The sequence below is a fragment of the Antechinus flavipes genome, chromosome 3, assembly GCF_016432865.1.
Source record: "Antechinus flavipes isolate AdamAnt ecotype Samford, QLD, Australia chromosome 3, AdamAnt_v2, whole genome shotgun sequence".
NCBI classification, from domain to species: domain Eukaryota; kingdom Metazoa; phylum Chordata; class Mammalia; order Dasyuromorphia; family Dasyuridae; genus Antechinus; species Antechinus flavipes.
Genome location: NC_067400.1, coordinates 459,480,614 through 459,502,963, shown reverse-complemented (window position 1 = coordinate 459,502,963; position 22,350 = coordinate 459,480,614). Strand labels below are relative to the sequence as shown.

Genomic DNA, 22,350 nt, shown 5'->3' with positions numbered 1-22,350 from the left:
GATCATAAAGTGGCTGGGGAAAAAACCTTTGGGAGCTTATGTTTTCTGCCTCTGAAATTAACAGCGCTGCAAAACTGTTTGTTTTTCATATTATTTTAAGGTAATCAAAGTTCAAAGAAATCAAAATGTAACATGCGGTTTATTTTACTTTTGTTCTCAGAAATAGACCTTTTTTATTTTAAAGTTAAAAAAAAAATACACTGGAAATCATCCAACACAAATCAAATCTATTGACCCTTTGAAATGCTCTGCTTTTATTTTAATTATATTATTTGTTAAGATAAAATCATAATAGGCAAATTTTCTATGCCAGTTTCTTTAAAACAACAACTCAAAAAGTATCTCTCACTTATACCAAGAAATGTCAAGTTCTCCCATGAATTGGAGTTTAGGATGATTCTGAATTTAGACCAAGCCCACAAAAGATGTACAGGTGGGAAACTGAGAATAAGTAAGCAACTTCGTTGTCTTCCATAGTTTTCTTAAACTCCACCTTCCTTTCTGTACTCCTTGCTCATGACTGTAAGTCTTGTTGAAGTTGTTGTTGAAACTCTAAAAATCATTAAAGGAGAAAATCTCCTTCAACTCTGCCTCAGTGAGGGACCCCATTCTGAGGGACAAACAATTTCATCCTTGTTATCTGGGTGCAGTCAGCTCAGTCCTGAAACTCACTGAATTCAATTCAAATTCCAACTCAATCTAAAACCCAGCAAGGAGCCAACCTGGAACGCCACCCGCCACCCCGAGTTCCCTTCAGCTAAGCTCCCATTATAAAAGAGCCAAACAAAAACCTTCTCTTTGCAGAGGTTCCAAATATGCCATGCTAGGGTAGGCTAGGCTATGCCATGCTATGCCAAGGAGCCTCTGTCCACTGGAATACTCTTTCCAGTGCCATCCTCTCTTTATCCTCACCTTTTTCCTAACCAGACTTTTTGCTTCTGTCAGTATTTCTAACCTTACTTCCAATCCCCATAATAAAACTCTTTTCTCAATCTACGTTTTCGGGTCTGTAAATTCCTTTACAGAGAATCTCCGCGCCACCAGAAGGGAGTCCCCAAAACTCCCTACCCTTGCACGGAATGCCACGGGGTTGCAGGGAAGCCAAACATTTCCATTTGGTTCTTGAACCCTGAACCTGACACTAAACTTTATCATTTAACTCCCTGACCACTAGAAACCCTAATCTCATTTTGGTTCCCTAAATCTAGACCTTATCATTTTGATTCCCTGACCTCAAAAAACTAGACATCATTTGGCGACCGAACGGAACCCCAAAATTCTGGACACTCAGAATCAATTTGGGTTTTGAGCTGTTGGTATGTATTCTTCAGGGAGAATACCTGCATTCTCTGACAAAAGGCCTTCTTTTGTCTCATTCTATCTTTAAAGGTAGTAGGCACCCAGACCGGCTCTGGGCTGTGGGCAGTATTCTCCAGGGGAGAGTACTTGCATTTTCAGGCAAAAAGGCCTCTTTTCTAAAAATAGAATTTTTAGAGATAATGGGACCAGGAAATACAGAACACTGGACAAGGTAAAAGACCTTTTTTTTTTTTTTTTTTTTTTTCTATAGCAAATCTAGACAGAGATGCTGCAAGAATTTGGGAAAACTAAAAGCTTTTACCTGTCCACAATCTAGAAATACCGCTGCCTCTAAAATCTTTCCTTGAGCAGAGATACTTGGCTTGAGGAAACTCCCTCAGTCCAGCCCCTCCAGAAACAAAGGCCCTTCCTTTGCATCTCAAGGCACTTCTAAATTCTTTTTTCTCTCACCAGAAAGCCCTGCCCTCAGGCAGGAGACACTAGAGGAAGTATCTCTTTAACACTCCCCCCCAGACCAAGGAGACACATGGCTGTTCTGGGGACCCCTCTCGGGGGTCCAAGGCCAGCACTCTCTTTGATCTGTTCTGGGAGATAAATGGAGAAACTTAAGAGAAGCTATGCTTGAGTCCTTTTCCCATTCCACTGTTACATACACTGGGGTCTCTAATGATCAGGCTGTGGCCACGAGGAGAAAGGTCACTGAACTGGGGTGAGCTTGGAGAACATCTCTCTACCCTTGGCTGCTACTCCCTGACAGGGGGAGGGGTGTCTCTTTCAGGTCTTGCTCTCCCAGCAAGATTTGGGGGTTTGATCAGCTCCCCCTCCCTCAAGTTCTAGTGTGGAATCAACAGAGGAGCCCTCGCTAGAGGTAAGAACATTGCATTTCTTTCTCCCCCACTCTTGCCCAGCACCTCTGGCCTTTCCTCCCCCTTCCCCATGGAGTGGGGATCGCAGAGCACCTCAAGGTCTGTTTCAGACCTCTCCCATATGGCTTGATAACCTGCCGTTTAAATGCTCCTATCCTGTCCCCTTATTGAGGTACTATTCAGTGGGGAGATTGGGGACTCAATCTTATCTTCTCAAATCTCCGGAAAAGTTTCCTACCAACTTTTAAACTAATGGACTAACCTGGACAAGCGGGCCACGCCCCTCCCAGAACCTTTGTCTGGCTCTTAAAGGAGCCGCAGCTTCCAGCCCTCTCAGGAAGCAAGCTCGTCCCATACATTTTAAAATAGGACTTGGTTTCCCTGATTTCTATCTATCCTGCCTTAGAGCAGTAACTTTTGTTCTTAGCATATTCTCTCCTATTTTTTGGGATTGGCATTCTATGCCCTTGCCAACAATTAAAGGTTTCTTTTCTAAGCTCCAACCCTGGCCAGGTTGCAGCTTCAAGAAAGACCTTTGGAATGACAGATAGGGAATAAAATTCCAAAACAAATTTAATTAAATTGTTAAGAACATGAAGATAGCTTCTTTCTTTCTTTTCTCTTCTCATTCCCTGACTGCCGCAGGAAATGAGTTAGAGGGAGAGACTGAAACTATGCCCGAGAAAATTGCAAGAACTGCTAATTCTTGAACCCATACCTAAAACCCATGGCTTTCTTACTTTTAAAGGATAATAGTCTTTAAAGGATAATGGTTTTAGGAACCAAAAATTTTGGTGCAATTCCAAATAAAAGTAATTAACCATCTATGAAAACTCCTTAACTACTTTCAATTTGGTGAACACCTTTTAAAGGGAAAAAAAAGGTCTTTCCTGTAGCCTTTTCTCTAGCTTGCAGAATTCCCTTGTGGGGATTCCTGTGGTTTCTCTCTAGGCTTTTTCTCTATTCTATATCTGGTCCCTGACAAATTCTCCCTTGCTCTGTTGTGCCACAGATCTGCCTCATTTTCTATGGCATTACAGATCAAGGAATATTTTGTTGCTCTGCTTCTCTAAAGAAGAACAAGGGGCTATAGAATCTGGATACTGTCTTAGAGTCAGAGAAGTCAAGGATTTCAAAGTCTTTGTGATTTCGCATTTGGTGACTGTTCGCAAAGTGTTTTTTTTTTTTTTTTTCCCCAGTAAGCCACCACCCTACCCTTGTCCTCCCCAAGGTGGGGACATCCTGGGGAGTGGTCAAAGCTGTCTGGAGCTTCTAATGCTCAGCAAAGTCTTTCTATAAAGACGCTTATGCAGAAAACTCCTGAGAACTGACAAAAATTTAGGTTTTTTGCCATATTTTTCTCTCTTAGGGAAGCTTATGGAGAACGGAAAAGCTATAGAATTGGGGGGCTTGGGACCTGTTCCCTTATCCCTAAAGACTCACCTTTAGGCTGTCTCTTAATGCAGAGACACACTTGGCTTGGAAAAAATAACTCAACCTCAAAATTTGAACACTGATTAGATTAGCTGAAAGAGATCCAATCTTCCTCCACCCACCAATTCTCTGGAATCCTTGAAAGGAGCCTTCTTTGCTTCTTAAAAGTGCTGACATGCCCAACAGAATTGTCTCTTTTGAAGTTGAAAAAACTCCCAGCCTAATCAGACCTGGGATCCACCACCCCCCCCCCTCAACTTTCAGGGGTACAAGATCAATATACTAAGGCCAAAACTAGAGGAGCCCATTCTGAGCCCTCAATGTTTCTCCCACTATGCTGTTACAAAGAGCTGTTGGTTTTCTTTTAACTCTCTCACCTGAACTAAAAAACCCAAGACTCCCAGATCTTTTCTTCTCAGGGCAACTTCTGCCTCCTGAAAGGACACTCAGAGTGGAGATACCTTGTTAAATTAGCAAATCCCTCCCAGACTTAGGCCAGGAACCTGAGAGATTTGTGCTGTAGATGCCACAGGAACTGTCCAAGGAGAACCCAGTCCCTATCCTGAGTTCAAGCAGGAGGAGCACTGGAGGAACTGTCTTTTCACCATGACAACAAACACCACAGGGGTTGAACTGGCCCCCCCAGCATCCTGCTCTCTGGTAGGAATTTGGGATCTGGTCTTGTTTCCCCATCAGAACACCGCGGGGGCCGTAAGCTGGGTAGGCAGCACTGCTACTTTGCATCCCCTCTGGCTCCTTCCACCCCTCCCCCGTAAGGAGTGGGGATAAAAGGGGGAAGGCTCAGGATCTTTGCCCAAACCATCTTGGTGATTTTTTTGGTGAGATTGAGGAACCAATTCTCTCTTTAAAAAAAAAAAAAAAAAAAGCAGCACAGACAGTTAAGAAATTTCTAAAAGCTTAAACTGCATTCTTATCTTGCTCTGCAGCCCTGACAAGCGGGGACACGCCCATCTCTAGATCCTGCCTCACCAAAAAAAAAAAAAAAAAAAGAGATCAGTGGCTATTTTTAATCAAAAGCCTCATAATCAAAGAGGTCTACATATTAACCCCAGGGATTCCGAGCATTTAAAAAAAAGCCTATGGACATCAGTGGCTTATTAAACCTAATAGGTATCAAAGCCTCCTGCCTAGCCTGACTCTCTGAGTCCACACCCTTAATCCCTGCCACCCTGATTCAAACCAAGGATAAACTAGATTTCCTGGAAATTGGAAGGAAAGGGCTAAACTTTTTGCTCCTAGCAATTTCTTTGGCATTCGATATTGTTAGATGGGCCATCAGCATTCTTACAGGCAGCCCACAGAAGGGACCTGATGCATTTCCTGCTAAAGGCCCCATTCCCAAATGTCACCATCTCTACCCTGGATGACACCCCACTTTGAATCTGCTCCCAACATCTGCTTTCTCTAAGCTTCAAACTTTGGATTCTCAACTGCCCTTCAGCCAAGAGAACATGGAACAACTGACTAGAGATGACTGACCCGGACAAACACCCCTTAGATGCCCTGCTACCATCCCCAAACCCCACACTTCAAGCCTCATCTCCTGGCATGAACCCCCCAAAATTTCTACAATCCTTGCCAGCTTGAAGCAGTCACATGAAGAAAAGATCTTTGGCCCTGTATCCCAAATGCATTTGGAAGTGACTGCTTGAGGGGGGAATGAAGAGGGGACCCCAAAACTCTAAAAATCCTTAAAGGAGAAAATCTCCTTCAACTCTGCCTCAGTGAGGGACCCCACTCCACGAGACAAACAGTTTCATCCTTGTTATCTGGGTGGAATTGGCTCAGTACTGAAACTCATTGAATTCAATTCAAATTCCAACTCAAGCTGAAACCCAGCAAGGAGCCAACTTGGGACTCCACCCACAAGCCCCCTTCAGCTTGTAGCCAAAGGCCCCTATTATAAAAGAGCCAAACTAAAATCCTCTTTTTGTAGAGGTTCCAAACATGCCATGCTATGCCAAGGAGCCTCTGTCCACTGGAATATTCTTTTTCAAGTGCCATCCTCTCTTTACCCTCACCTATTTCTTAACTAGACTTTATGCCTTTGTCAGGATTTCTAACCTTACTTCCAATACCCATAATAAACCTCTTTTCTCAATCTAGGTTTTTGGGTCTGTAAATTCCTTTACAGAGAACCTCTGCGCTGCCAGAAGGGAGTCCCCAAAACTCCCTACCCTTGTGCCAAATTCCAAGTGGTTGCAGGGGAGCCAAATCTCTCCATTTGTTTCCCTGAACCTTGAACCTGCCACTAGATCTTATCATTTAACTCCAATTAAACCCAGAAACCCTAATTTCATTTTGGTTCCCTAAATCTAAATCTTATCACGATCAATGGCATGCTTACCCTTGATTCCTTGCAAGGTTTAGTCCATGGATCCCCTCCCACTCAAAAGGATTTTTCCAATTCCCCCAAGGTTCTTATTTCTTCATTATGAATACGTTATATGCCCCCAATAGCATGTAAACAACTCAAGGTCAAGACCGTCTCACTTTTTATTTGTATCCCAAGAGCACAGTGTCTGATACATAGACATACACATACTCTCACACATACATATAAAATACACACACACACACAGAGTTCATTGATTATTATATGTTATGTATTTACTTATCTATATACACTTTGTTTTTTCCAAGGGAAAATGAGGTCCTTGAGGACAGAAAATATCTGATTTTTATGTCCCTATGACAATGCCTGTTACACAAAAAATGAGAAAAAATATAACTGGGTGCTAGGGACATTTGCAAAATAAGTTCAGAGACAAGAAATCTAATGCTCATTGACCTCAATAAATCAATCTACATTTCTCATTTTTTTCTTTGTCCAGAATGCCCCAGTTTTCCCCAGAATCAGCCATTTGAAGTCCCAAATTTCCATCCCACCTCTGAGATGGTGTCTTTCCTAACCTTTCTAGTTCATGAGAAGATAAGATTGTTTATCTATGAACTTCTTTTGTATCTATCTTTAATACACAATTATATTTTGTCTTGTTCTCCACTTTGTTTCAGGTTCAGATTTCATCTCTCCAGCTACTGCACAAGTTCCTTGAGAGATCAATTCCCATTCTTCCCCATTCTATCTCCTTTTAAACCCCCTACATTCCCTTCTAGTGATATGCATCTATCTGAAGCTCAAGGCATAAGATCAAAGATTTAGAATTGAAAAGGCCTTCTAAGGAACTTCTTCCTTCCATATGAGGAACTGAAGGTCAATGAATCTTAAATGATTTATCCAAGATCACCCTGGTGGTAAAAGGTAGACCACAGTTGGTGATTAATTTGTTGGGGAAAAGGGAAGAGAGAAAATTAACAGATTTAGAACTCAATCCAAACATTATAAACTTCATGGTCCAGAGTGAATCAGGAATGACAACAGGATCTTTTAAAAGACCAGCCCAATGAGTAACTGTTTGGCAAGCCCATCACTGATTAAATTCATCCCTTTTGTCAAATTTTCAATATTCCTCTCATAAGTGATAAAAAAAAAAAAGCATTAAATGAAGGTAAAAAAATTTCCCTACTGACGAGAAATTTGCAAAGTATCCATTAATTTTAGGCTAAAAGCTAATTCACAACTTAAAAAAAAAAAAAGTCATATATTCACTCAAAAACTTTTGTTCCTAAACTACTTCCATTTAAAAAAAAAAAAAAATGGGCTCAGAAAATTATCTGTCCAATCCATTTGTATCACTAGCTACACATAACCATAGAAATTATTGTCAGCAACAAAAGAATCCATGATTACGTGAATCTCAGTACTGGTTCCATATGAAATTTCACTTTAGACAAACCAAAACCATATTTTTAAGCTAAATAAAACTGCCAACTTCTGGAACATGGCTACTTAGCATAAGTTTAAGCACAGAAAACCAAAATTCTGGCTTTATGCCAAGACCAGGCTTCCCAAAAACCATAGGATCTATATAAATTTTGCTAGGTAAGGCTCAATGGGTCAGTTTGATTCACAAAAACCACAAATTACCTTGAAATTGGGTTAAATTTAAATCAGCATTTTTATTTCAGCAAATAAAACTGAAAGAAGAAAATGTTTATTTGCATTAAAATAATTTTTAAAGTGGCAGAGATGATTTAAAAAAAAAAAATCACTAAGTCCTAAGTTAGCAAGTCTTTCATTTAAAAGATTAGCAAATTGTCAAATATAAACCTAACCCATTTTACAGAAATTGTTGTTAGTTTCAAAAGGCAATAGGGGAATGGCACAAACAGTTGTGCTCTGCAAGTCAGAGGTTGGAACTCTAATACCAATTCTGCCACTAACTCACTATGATTTCTGTGTCTCCTCATCTGTAAAATGAGAAGATGGATTAAATGATCTCTGAGGTCCCTTTGAGTTCTGAAATGTGATAGTTTCATATGAAAAATGTCAAGTGGTTTCATAAATCACATCTATATCCATAAATTTAACAACTACTTGATTTCCCCCAAAATACATACCGTCTACCTACCCACAACATACCGTCCACCTACCCACAAACACTTATTAAATCATAAAAGTGATCACAATACTTAAACATTAGGCTCAAAAACTTAGAAAGATATAGCCTTTTATAAATTACACTGTCAAACTTTCCCAAATTGTACATTCAAAATATGTGCCCTCCTTCTCCTTTCCATATCTTTTTTTCAAAGAAAATCAATAGGATCCTCTAAATCCTAGATGAAGGCTGAAAAGCCTACCTGTTGGGGAAGGCAAAATCATTTCAAGAATTTAGAAAAATAATGAGTCACTAATCTACAATTAGCACTGATGGTACAAGGAAGAACAGAGAGAAGCCAGTTTCCTTGGTTTCTTTTAACTGTAAAATGAGGTAAATAAAAAATAATGGACTAAATGACATCTAGGTCCCTCCCTAGGGTCTATGGTGAAAAAAAGTTAATAACAGAGAGATTCAGAGAGAGAATGGAAATAGAAAACAAAGGAGGAAAGGGACTATGAGGAGTGGATATGGATGAGAATTGAGGGAAAGGCAAATAGTGATTCAATTACAGAGATTAGGGAGAACAGGCTTTGGAAAACCACAGAAAAGATTTATTAATTAATCAGAGTGCTCTGTCCACTGCACTCTACTGACTCTGTGACCCCATTTAGGACTTTCTTGGAAAAGATACTGGCATTGTTGGCTCTTGCCTTCTCCAGCTCATTCTATAGATTAGTAACTGAGGAGAATAGACTTAAATGACTTGCCTAAGATCATACAGTTATTAAGTGTCTGAGGCTGGGTAAGATGAGTCTTTCTGACTTCAGGCCCGATATTCCATTCACTGTACCCTAGCTCCCTCCTTCGCCTCTATAGGCCTCAGTTTTTATATCTATAAAATGAGGAGGCTAACTAGCTGACTTCTAGGGGCCTTTTCCAGATTTAATATTGTGTGGTGGCCCAAAATAAGGCTGATCTTAAGAAACATCCTGAGGCATGATAAAGCAAAAGGCTTTCCCGACTCTAGCTATAACCAGTCAAATATAAATCAATTTACTTCATGAACTTCAGTTTTCTTCCATATAAAATAGGTATGACATCTGTACTCAGTACTTTGTACTTCTTAAGGCTTAAATGAGAATTTTTATAAAGCATATAAAGTTCTACATAAAGATAAATTATTACTATTTCTCAAAAATATAAATTCTCTAGCTCTTCAGACCACGGAACACAGGAATTGTTTGGCAGAACTATACTAGTATGTTAGGGGTATGGGAAGAGGTGGAGATGGAGAAAAATGGGGGGGAGAATCCTTTATAATAAGGCAATATTATTTTGGCAAAACTTTCAGTTTTTGAGGAGGAAGCATTCAGAATCAGTTATACTTTTCAGATAGCCTTTATTAGTCAATTAAATATAATCTGAGAGGTGTAAGCAGCATGAATTAAGACATTACTACTAAGTATTCTTTGACAAGGAATCAGTATAACTCAGACACAATCTGAGAAGCCATTGTCTGTGAATCAAGAAATATCACTGGCTTATTTTGGAAGCCTTTGAGGGTAAAGGATAAAGAAAGCCTTATTCAATAAGCTGGTAAAAATTCCTTTACCTAGCAGCAACACATCTATCTTATCTAGATTGAGCTTCATTTCATGTTCTCATGTATGTTCCTAACTTGGCCAGACTTTGGTTGGCTCAGGCCAAAAAAAACCAAAAAAAAACAAATCACACTCACACACTCAAGTACTATACCCATAGCAAAGCTTACTTGGATGGGATTTAGAGCAGTAGAGAAAGAAGGCAATTATTTCCCCACCCTTCCTCCCCTCACCAGCACCATCCAACCTATTTTTTTTTTTTTTCACCATTTCCATAACAAGACAATTCACAGTAACTAAATTTGAGTTTACAAAGAGCACGGGAATTGAAAAAAAAAAAACTTGTATGAGTAACATTTCAAGTAGAAAAGTAAAGAAGATTTGAAACAAAGGGAAGATACACATTTTAATGTGTATCACAAAAAAGAAAATGCAGATTTTTTTTTTTTTTTTTTGCTTTTAATACATTTAAAAATTCACAAAGAATAGTTCCTTTTCAAAGCTACCCAAAAAGTCTACAAAATATTCCTCCATGGAAGGTAGCTGGATGGTATAAACTGGAGTCATTTTAACCAAACCCATACTTCAGTGGCTTGTTATTCCAAATAATGGGAATCAGGAACTAAAAGCTCAATCTAGGCTTTGGAGTCAAAGATCTGTACTTCCATGGGTATGCTTAATGCCTCCACAAATATAAACTGAGACCCCTGTGGATATAACAGAGGATGTCATGGCTGCAACAAACATAATCTTAAATCCAAGCAGGAGAAAAGCCAATCTGACAGATATACAATCTATCACCCAGCTGGTATTATATTAGAGACTTTTAGAGCCTGAGGTTCAGCCACCAAGAATCTAAGCTTACTTCTACTACAATGATGCACTAGAAAATTATTCTCAGAAATTGATCATGCACATCCTTTCCAAACACCATATAATATCACCCTGTAATTTAGACTGTCCTTTCTTTATAATTCTGATGTCATGAGATCAGTAGAGTATGAGTTTTCAGTGTTTTTTTTTTTTTTCCAAAAACAGGGATATGATTGTACAAAATCAGTTTTACAGTCTTACTTAGTCCTCAGCATAAACAAAAGATATTCATTGGCAAGCTGTTCAGCAAGAATTCTCGGATTCAAGGTGTATTGTAGTGCTCAATGTATATCTCCCCTTCACATAGATGCATGTGCTCGTGCAATCACACACACTTTTCACTTTATACTTATGCTTTACTTTTTTAAAAGACTGCAAGTAGTAATAACCTATTTTGCCACCTTATTTTCCATCCTAGACTATGAATAATTTGTTTCCAAAAGCCAAATACTTACTCTACATTGAGAATATTCAAAAGAGCAAGTTTAAGAGAGACCTCAAAACTAACTCCAAGTAACTTAGAAAAGGATTACCCTAAAAAGTTTAAGAATCAATTGTGTATACATAAGTACCAGTACATTACTTTTTAAGTGACCCGCATACAAACAATATCATGCAAAAATCTGCGCTGACCAATAATGTTTTGCAACAACATTACCAAATAATAAAATCCAATGGTAAAGTTGTAAAACTACCTTATAATGTTAGGCTATTTGCCCATTGATATCATTGTTTCTATAGAGTTACTCCTCCCCATGTTGTTTTTATTTAATATAAAAGTTATAGGAAAACACACAGGACATCAGGTAGGCTATTCCTATACACCATTATGTGTAACCACATTTTCATATTCCTTAGTATTGGTTTTAGGAAAATCACATGTATTAAATTTCAAAGCTAATTCTCAAACTTAATTTTGGTTAGCACATACAATTTTTTCCACACTTAAACCTTCCATGTGCATTGCTAACAAAAGTAATTAGACTGATTTCTAGTTCATCTTCCTTTCTGATTTCTCTTTCTCAGGCTGACTAGCGCTAAATAAGTCTAAGGTACAGAATGAAGGAAGCACAAAATCCAGAAAACCCGCCAACTGGATGTGTCTCTAAATCAAAACTGGTGAGAAAGTAGCATATAATAAAATAAAATTTTAAGAGGGGAAAAAAGGCTTTATATAAAAGCACACATTTCTGCCAGTATCTTGCATTTTATGATATCTTGCTGGGAAAGTTATAGGTCTTCACTTATAGTAGCTAAGTTTGAGTTTACAAAGAGCACAGGGATTGAATAAAAACTGACATAACTCAAAGTTCAAACAGAAAGTAAAGGAAGATGTAGACCACAATACAGAAGAGAACATTACCTTAGAAAATCAGAATAACAACATAAATTTTTATCTACTTGGATATGATCCTGTTATAGACAAGGAGTGTTCAAGGAATCTGTGGATTGATTTTCAGGAGTCCATTAACTTGAATGGGAACAAAATTATATCTTTACTTTCACTAACCTCTGACTGAAATTTAGCATTTCCTTCAACAACGTGAGGAGGAATCCACAAGTTTCACCAAATTACCAAAGGGTTCCATGGCACACAAAAAACTGTTCAGAATCTCCTGCTTTCAAGAGGCTTTTCTCTTGCCTCATGATAAGAAAATCTCAGGGGGCTCCACTTTTCAATTAAAGCTGAAACAACTATAGATCAGTTACCTGTCTTTGACTCTAGAATGTATTTTTCATCATTATCACCAATTTCAAAATATTGTCTTTTTAAAAATCTATTACCTATGTTAATTGCGGTTTCCTGCTTATCTCCAGTTAGGATCCATATTTTAATTTCTGCTTTAATTAGTGTTGATATAGTTTCTGGAACGCCGGCCTGAAGACGATCCTCAATGGCTGTAGCTCCAAGAAGTAAAAGATCCTAATTTTAAAAAAAACAAAAAAGTTTTTAATCAGTCATAGGTCTGAATATATTCAAGTGTAGCATCAACAATAGAAGATCCTGATGAAATATTACTAATTTATTTACTTCACTGATTAATAATACAAAATGATTTGGAACTCATGGGTGTCATTATTTCAAACTCCATTCAGTAGCATCAGGATTATCCAAAGCACAATAGTCATATCAGATAGAATGGATATCATCTGGTATTGTAACTGATGGGCAAAAACCTATGTCTTTTTAAGTCCTTTTTATACTAAGGACTTAAATAATGGAGAGGGATGAGGAATCCAATCTATTATTACATTATGCACATTCATTGTGATCAACTGTGAGATGAAACCAAATTTTCAAATATTTCAGGACACATTTTTGGCCACACAAGTGCCAAAAAAAAAAAAAAAAAAAATCTTACAGCACTGATGTTCCAAGATCATAGAACTAAGAAAAACATAACAAATCTCCAATTCAGTAAGATAATGCCCAATATAATCATTCATATCTCAGTGAGGACCCAACTACAGGTTTTTCTCAATTGAGGCAGGGCTATATAAGATAATGAATGTTTATACAATCTTGCAAAGAAAGTGACGTGGAAATGTGAGACATCATTATTATTGAAAAGTTTCTAGAAGAGTGGAAAGGGAAATGGTCTCAGTGTTAGGGGGGATGTAGCCTTTAATACAAAGAGAGAGAAAGAGAGAGAGAGTGTGTGTGTGTGTCCTTAGGTGTGCATTTTAAACTCTCATGACTCCAAGAAACTTTGATTCTATAAGATGCTAAATAGCAGTTTGCCAGAATTGGTAAGAATTCCTCACTGAGAGTACCCAAACCCAATGAAATCATAGATCATAAAATATAATTAATAGAAAGCCTACCTTTTGACCAATTAATGTAGTTCACAAAATGATGCTTCTGAATAGAAGGCCTCAATCTTTGTATCTCACTCAATTAACAAATATTTATTTGTTAAGTGCCTACTATGTGCCAGGTGGTAAAGATATTCAAGTACAAAAAAATGAAACAATTGCTATTTCTTTTTTAAAACATATAAGCCTATTTCTTTTTTAAAAATATACTTCAATCTGTTTTCAGACACAATCAATCCCTTCTCTGGGTTTGGATAGCATTTTTCATCATAAGTCCTTCAAAGTAATCTTGAATTATTGTATTGATGAGAATAGCAAAGTCATTCACAGATGATCATCCCAGAACCTTGCTATTACTTTGTACATGGTACATTTCATTTTGTATGAGCTAATGGAAGACTTTCCAAGTATTTCTGACAGCATCCCTGCTAATCATTTCTTATAACAGTATTCCATCATAATCACATACCACAATTTATTCAGCTATTCCCCAATTTATGGGCATTCCCTAAATTTCTAATTCTCACCCCAAGAAAAGAACTACTATAAATATTTTTTGTATATATATACACATATACATACATATCTATCTGTCTATATAGATAGATAGATATCCTTTTCCTTTTTTAAAATCTTTTTTGGAAATCAGGTCTAGTAGTGGTATTATCAGGTTAAAGGACATGCATGATTTTATAGATTTTGGGGCATAATTCATTTCTTTTGATCATTTTTTAATTGAATAATAGAATAAACCTATATCTTAAAGAGGCAGAAAACAAGTACTTACAAAAATGTATGCAGAATTAGTAAAGAGTTAATAAGTACAAATATATACAAAATAGTTATAAACAAGGTAGTTTGGGAGGGAGGGAGAACACTAGCAGTTTGAGGAGATCAAGAAAGGCTTCAGAAAAAAGATCTTAAAGGAAGAGAGGGACTCTGTGACAGAGCTAAGGAGGGAAGGTGTGTCAGAAACGGGGACAGCTAGTGCAAAAGCACAGCTATGATAGATAGGGTATTGTGTGTTAGGAAAATAGAGAAGGCCAGCTTGACTGGATCAAGAAACACAGGAGGGAGAATCGTGTCCAATGAGGTTGGAAAGATCATGGGAGGCCAAGTTGGGTAAGACTTTAAAAAGCTAAACAGAGAAATTTGTATTTCATCATCAAATCAGTAGGAAGTCACTGCAATTCCTTGAGTAGGGGAAGCACATAGTCATCTCTATAGTTAAGGAAAATTATTTTGCTAAAAGACCAATTAAGAGGCTATTACAATGATCTAGGCAAGATGAGAGAGCTTCCACCCAGCTAATAGTGATGCGAGTTTGAAATTATATGAAATAGATGCTGTAGAGGAGAAATGGCAAGAGCTGGAGTGAGAGGAGTCCATGATTGCAAACTTGAGAGAATGAAAAGATGGTGATTCCTCCAAGAAAAATAGGAAAATTTTGGTAGAGGGTTTAAGGAGAAACATGATCTAAAATTCAATTTTAGATATGTTAAGTTCAAGATGAACTTGGTAATGCAGTTTGAAATATGTACTAGGAGGCTAGTTATGTAAGACTAATAGTCAAGGCAGAAGAGTTAGATATATAAACCTGGGAGTCTTCTGCATAGAGATGATAGTTAAACCTCCAGGAGTTGATGAGATTATCAAGTGAGAAAGTGGCAGGAAAAGAGATCTTAGGGCAGAACGGTGAGAAACTTGCACAGGCTGGATGCATGATGAGCTAGCAAAAAAGACTGAAGAGATCTCAGACCTATCATATTCACTATAGCTTGATGGACCAGCAGAGAATCTGAAAATTCTTGTACAATTCTTGAAGGAGACAGGAACTTTCTAGGTTATTTAGTATACCCCCCCTCATCCCCCTAGCAAATGAGCCCCTCAACATCATCTCTCCTGTAAGTGTCATCCTGTGAGTGTTTTCTATATGTATAGGAAGCTCATACCATTAGAACAGGAGTCCTCAAACTATAGCCTCTGGAGGGCCAGATGTGGCAGCTGAGGATGATTATCCCCCTCACCCAGGGCTATGAAGTTTCTTTATTTAAAAGCCCACAAAACAAAGTTGTTTTTACTATAGTCCGGCCCTCTAACAGTCTGAGGGACAGTGAACTGGCCCCCTATTTAAAAAGTTTGAGGACCCCTGCATTAGAACATTGGTTCATTTTTAGACAGTTATAATTGTTAATAAATTCCTTTTACTAAGTCAGAATCTACATTCCTATCATTTCCATTTGCTAGTTTAATGTGATCATCTGGAAACACACAAAAGTCTGTATGTCTAGGTAAAGTCAAACAATGGATACAGAGTCAGAATGCCTCCATTTTACACATAAGGATCTTTGCCCAGTGATCATCACAAGGTAATAAATGGCAGAGGTGGGATTGGAACCTAGTTTGTCTGGCTTCAAATCCAGCATTGCTTCAGTTTCCTCAATTATAAAATGAGGATAATAATAGTTTCTATCTCCAAAGATTATCATAGATGTCAAAAGAGATATTTAACAGTGGCTGGAAAACATTTATTAAGCACTTTTTATGAGCCCTGTGCAAAGTCCTTAGGGATACAAAAAGAAACAATAGGCAATTCCTGTCCTTAAGGAGCTTACAATCTAACCAGGAGACAAAATGCAAACAAATGTATACAAAATACGCTCTATATATGGGACAAACAGGCAATAATTAACAGAGGCACTACATATATGCTTATTTAATTCCCTTTCCTCCTCCTGATGTATGCTATGGATAAGTATGCAATATTAAGAGAATGATTTCCAACATATTAGATGGACCCAACTAGAATGAGTGCCCTCACTGAAAAAGATCACAATTTCATTACAACACTGGAACTAATAGGGTGAGAGGAGAAATCAGTTTTCAGATTAGTAATAATAAAATTCTATTTGAGTGGTATAGAGATAGTATTAATAAAAAGCATTCCTAGTCACCCACCAGCTGTTCCAAGATAGTGCTTAGATAAAAGCATCCTAATTGCACTATGAAGCTAGGGCTTGCACAACTTTATATTACATGTAGAAGCAATTGAAATTTACAGCCAATCACAGATATGAAGATCCTGGTAATGGAGTAGTCAGGAAAATGACTCTCAAGTGGGCTGTGGTCTCTGATGTTATACACCCTAGATTGGATGGTTAGTGCTTTATCCAGTTTCCTGTGTTATATTTTATAACTTTAAAAGGATACCACAGGGTTTTGACAAGCACGCTTTCACTGAAATCATATACAACATATCTTTTTGCCATCTGTATGTTTATCTTAGGAAAATTCTGTTCCTTTTGGGGGAAAAAGACACAAGAGAAATGACTGCAAAGGCTATTTTATTTCAGTGCTACAAAATATGTGAACTTCTAACAAAATATTTTATATGAGGAAAAGACAAAAGATGACATATGGTAAATGGAAGCTCATGTTAACTTAACCATTGAAGCACCATATTTCACTTATGTCAAAATTATGGACTAAAGAATAAAAATTGCCTTGCATGCCTTCATCTAATAGAATGTAAAAATGAAGTTTGAAAGTGAGATTTCCCTAGTGTAAGCAAAACTGTAAATTATCATATACAGGGACTATTGCTGGACAAGGAGCTGGGACCAGAAGTGAACAAAATAAAGAAAGTGAGAGAATGTGCGATTGGAAAGTTGGATGGTGTTTTTAACAACTCCAAACTTCTCTATGAAACAAAAACCAAGCTTTGTAATTCCAGTGCCCTTTCAATGATACTATATGGTTTCTAATCATGAAATAGAAACAGATGACCTAAGAACAATGGAGAAACCCACGGTAGGCGTGAATAAGCAGTAGCATATAGCCAACAATAAACAGCATAGGCAGAAAGCAGCATAAAATATATGAAAGAGATGCATGACTGGAAAAAGACAAATCCTAGTCATGTAACAGGGCAGTGAGGCGGTAATGTGGATAGACTACTGGGTTTAGAAAGGCCTAATTAGGAGATAATTCCTAATAAGGAATATTAGGAATAAGGAAAGGCAAGAATCAAACTAACATGACTATGATGAGAATGAGAATGTGAAAGAACGCAGGGAAATTAAAGAACATGGTAGAAAGAAAATCAATAGGGCTTAGCAGCTGGTTAGATATGAAGGTAAGGGAGAGGATGAGGCTTGAAAATATTATTTGTACCATCAGCAAAAGATAAATAGATTATATTTTTCAGGAAGATAAGTCTAGTTTTTGGCAATGGAGACTTTGAAGTGCCAATAGGATTTATAAGTGGAAATAAGTAAATATCAGATAAAGACAAATTCGAGACTGAAGTTTAGAGCAGCAGACATGAAGGAGACAGTCAAGTATGGAAGTAGAAATTCAGAATTGCCCACACAGATGACAACGTGAGCTGGAAAAGCATACCACCACCAAGGGAGAAAATATAAAACGAGAAAGAGAACAAGAACATAGCAATGAGGGACAGTTTCATTTAGGAGATGAGAGACACAAAGAGCCAAAAATACAAGGAAAAACTAAGACCAGAAAGGTATGATGGAGTCAGATTTTGAAGAGTTCTAAGTGCCAGAGAAGTTTACACTCAGTCCTGGAGGAACAAAAAAATATACTTACTTCAATGTGGAAGATGAAATGAAGAAGAATCAGGGAGGGCTATGCTCAGAGCTGCTTTGGAGGAAAATCACTTTAGCAACTATGTGGAAGATGGATTAGAGTCAGAGAAGACTTTTCAGGGAGACCAATAAGAAGGTTCAGTCAACAGGTGATTAGGAATTAAACTTGAGGAATGGTTGTTTGGGTACAGAGATATCGTAAAATGAAGAATAACAAGATTTGGCATATCATTTCATTCTCCCGCCCCACTGAATGCAAAGATAAGGGTTCTATGGTTACAAATCTGGATGACCAAAAGGAGGATGCAGTATCCTTGGCAGAAATCAAGAAGCTGGAATCAGTAGTGCAAGGACCCCAACCCATAGGAACTGAAAAGAATACAAAGTGATAAAAGAAGCATCAGGACAGCATTTTGAGATATGTCCCCAGTTAGAGGGGAATAGCATGTATAATAATCTAGTAAATAAGAATTTAAAGAAAGAAGTTATCTGGGTAGGCAAAGAACCAAAACAGAGCAGTGTCACAAAACCCCAAAGAGAACAGAATTCAGCATGGTGACTGGCAGCATCCACTTCAGCAGAGATCCAGAAATAGGAATGGTGACACAATGTCATTTGATATGTGAATTAAAAGATCATGAATAACTTTGAAGAGAGGTATTTCAATGCTGTTACCAACCTACATGAAAAGGGTTTTTTTGGTTTTTTAGGGTTTTTAAAAATAGCTTTTTATTTACAAAACATGCATAGGTAATTTTTCAACATTGACCTTTGCAAAAACTTTTATTCCAAAATTTCCCCTTCTTCCCTCCCACCTCTTCCCCTAGCTGGCAGGTAGCCTAATATATGTTAAATATGTTAAAATATATGTTAAATCCAATATATGTGTACAAATTTATACAGTCATCTTGCTGCACAAGAAAAAACAGATCTAGTACGAAAGAAAAAACCTGAGAAGGAAAACAAAAATGCAAGCAAACAACAAAAACAGAAAATGCTATGTTATGATCCACACTCAGTTCCCATGGTCCTTTCTCTGGGTGTAGATGGTTCTCTTCATCACTGAACAATTGGAACTGATTTGAATCATCTCATTGTTGAAGAGAACCATGTCCATCAGAATTGATCATTGTATACTTTTGTTGCCATGTATAATGTTCTCCTGGTTCTGCTCATTTCACTTAGCATCAATACATGTAAGTCTCTCCAGGCCTCTCTGAAATCATCCTGCTGGTCATTCATGAAAAGATAAAAGAGAATAAGAGCAGAAAACAGGGAAGTTATGAATGCAGGTGGCTTCTACAAGAGTTGGACTGGGAAAGTGAAAAGACAAAGACTAATTACTTGCAGGGACGGAAGGATCTAGTGAGGCTTCTTTTTTAAAGAATAAAGAAGACTTAAGCATGCTTGTAGGCACTAAGAAAGAAACTGGTACCTAAGGAGACAATGAAGATTAGATGCAAAGAAGGAATGATTATGCGGGAAACCTGTTTCAGAAAATGAGAGATGATAGGCTCAAGGATAAATGCAGAAGGTTTGGCGTTAGAGGAGAAGATCACAAAGAGATTGGAATAAAGAAGATACTGGTAGAAGTGGTCGGGTAGGGGAGCAGGTATATGGTAACTAGAGGCTATGAGTTTAGGGGTAGGTAAAAAGTAGTTGGCAAAAAGTAGTCTCTATTTTTAAGTTAAATATGAGGTGAAGAAGAAAGAAGTTTGCAGCAGTTTCTGTAGAAAGTAAGAAACTCAATTTTGTTGTTCCATAATTTTCAGTTGTGCCTGACTTTTTATGAACTCATTTAAGGGCTTCTTGGCAAAGATACTGGAGTGGTTTGCCACTTCCTTTTCTAGTTAATTTTATAAATGAGAAAACTGAGACAAACAGGAGTAAGGATCACACAGATAATAAGTGCCTGGGACCAAATCTGAACTTGGGTCTTGCTGATTCCAGGCCCAATACTCTATCCACAATGCCACTTAGCTGTCCCATAGGATCAATTAGGCAAGAGTCAAGTGACTTGCAAGTCAAAGCTTGTTGTACTGAGACAGCAGCTGAAGTCATACATTGTCCTATCACTGCTCATACCCTGTCAAACTCTATGCCTGTTTCTTAGATTACCTTAATATCCACCTTTTCCATTTCTATTTAAACACTGCTGAGCATCAATAGATGATATCATGCATCTACAGAAGAGATTTATTACAAAGCTATGTAATCTTATTTCGATTAGACTTTATCCAGACCTTAAACTATATTCAAGCTGGATTATGTTCAAATATGAACCTGGAACTTTAGTTGATACTTTTAAGTATCAAACCTATTTGGTATTAGTTTTTAACAAAAATAAGTGGATTAAATCAGTCAAACAGAAGACATAAGCAAGAATCAAGGAAAAAATTTTTCTTAATAGGTTTACAACTGTAAAAATACAAGCTATAGAATTAAATAAGACAACAACTTCTCAGTCTGAAATGAGGTACTAGATATGAATTCAAAAAATGAGAGAGATAATAGGAATCCAACTGAGTGGTTCATCCAGCAGAGTTATACCTAAGAGAAAAAAGCTTTTATTAGTCCTCCTCCCCCAGTAACTTTTTTAATATACATTGCTTTGTGAATCATGTCGGGAGAGAAAAATTAGAGCAAAAGGGAAAAACCATGGAAGACATCTTTTAAAAAAACTGAAAAAAGAAATGAGCATAGCATGTGTTGATTTACATTCAATCTCCTCAGTTCTTTTTCTGGATGCAGATGGCATTTTCTGTCCAAAGTCTGTTGGGATTGCTTTGGATCACTGAACCACTGAGAAGAATGAAGTTTTTCATAGCTGATCATCACATTCTTGCTCTTATTGTGTATAATACATTCCTAGTTTTGTTTGTTTTGCTCAGCATCAGTTCATGTAAACATTTCCAGGCCTTTCTAAAATCAGCTTTTTCATCAAGGAAAAAAGCTTACAGAACCAAAAGCTGTGCATTACTGTACTATACTACCGTATACACTAAGTTTGAGCCCACTCTTTCCATGGGCTATCAATTTGTTGGAAAATGTATCTCAAATTTTGGCTGGAGAGATGGGGGATTTATGTGAATTTATTTTCTCAAATTAATGTTATAATTTCTAATTTCTTTAAGTATATCATCATATAACCTGCAGAAAGTGATAGTTTTATTTCTCCATTATCTATATTTATACTTTTGCTTCCTTTCTTGTCATTGCTATAGCTGGCATTTCTAATACAAGTGCTACTTTTTATAATATATTCTTAGTATATGCCTTTTAAAATAAAGAAAAAGGCTAGGTCTACTGACTTTTAAAAAAACTTTAACTTTAATTTTTTTTTTTCAGTTCCAAATTCTATCCTTTACTGGACCTCTTCCCACCATTGAGAAGTAAGAAATATAACCATTATAGATATAAAGTCAAGTCATGCAAAACATATTTTGGCATTTTCTTTTTTTTTTTTTTCTCCAATAGTTTATTAAATGGAGAGATACTGGGACCAGATGGATCTTGGTCCCAGGGCTATCATCTCAAAAAATCCAGCCTTGGCATTTTCTTGTAAAAAAAAAAGGGGGGGGGCAAGAAAAATCAATTTAAAATGTACTTCAATCAGCACTGTTATTATTCTAGCTCTATAAAATAATTCTTTGCTATTCAGATTAGTAAGGCACTGAATAATTAAATTAAATTAAACATTCTTTTTTTTTTTTTTTTGTTATTTGGTCTTAGCCTACTTATGAACAATTAACGTCTCCAATTTTTTAGATTTTTACTTTGTGTGAAAAGTGTTTTGTTACTATAGTCATATAATTCCCATACATGTCTGAGAGGTAGATTTCCAAGTACTAGCTATTTTCTGTAACTGTTTTAAAAGAATTTCTCTATCATTTCCTGCTGAATTTTTCTAATAATATATAGATATGTTCATGATTTACATGAGTTTATTTTTTCAAACTTTCCCAAGTTAATAAGTTAATTTCCTAATTTCTCTAAATATATCATCATACTAACTGCAGAAAGTGATAGTTTTGTTTCCTCGATGTCTATATTCTTTTGCTTTCTTTCTTGTCATTGCTATAGTTGGCATTTCTAATACAATACTGAATGATAATGGTAATAATGAACATTCTTGTTTTCACCCCTGATCTAATCACAAAAGTATTTATTATCCATTATAAATAATATTTGCTTTTGGTTTTATATAGTTACTACTTATTTTAAGAAAAGCTCCGTTTATTCCTGTACTTTCTAGTGTTTTGTAACAAAAATAAGTATTATGTTGTCAAAAAGCTTTTTCTGCATCTAGTGATACAATCATGAATTTTTTGCTGTTTTCATTATCGATAAGGTCAATCTTGCTTAT

At 36.9% G+C, this 22,350-nt stretch overlaps 1 protein-coding gene across 4 annotated transcripts in view; it reads right to left on the bottom strand.

Moving 5' to 3' along the window:
• The window catches only part of ATP8A2 (ATPase phospholipid transporting 8A2), a 769,397-nt gene that overhangs the window by 490,701 nt on the left and 256,346 nt on the right, over positions 1-22,350 (bottom strand). For all 4 annotated transcript variants that reach the window (XM_051986556.1, XM_051986559.1, XM_051986558.1 and 1 more), the window contains exon 23: positions 12,346-12,484. In XM_051986556.1, the coding sequence (XP_051842516.1) occupies positions 12,346-12,484 (139 nt within the window). The remainder of the gene's footprint in view (positions 1-12,345; positions 12,485-22,350) is intronic.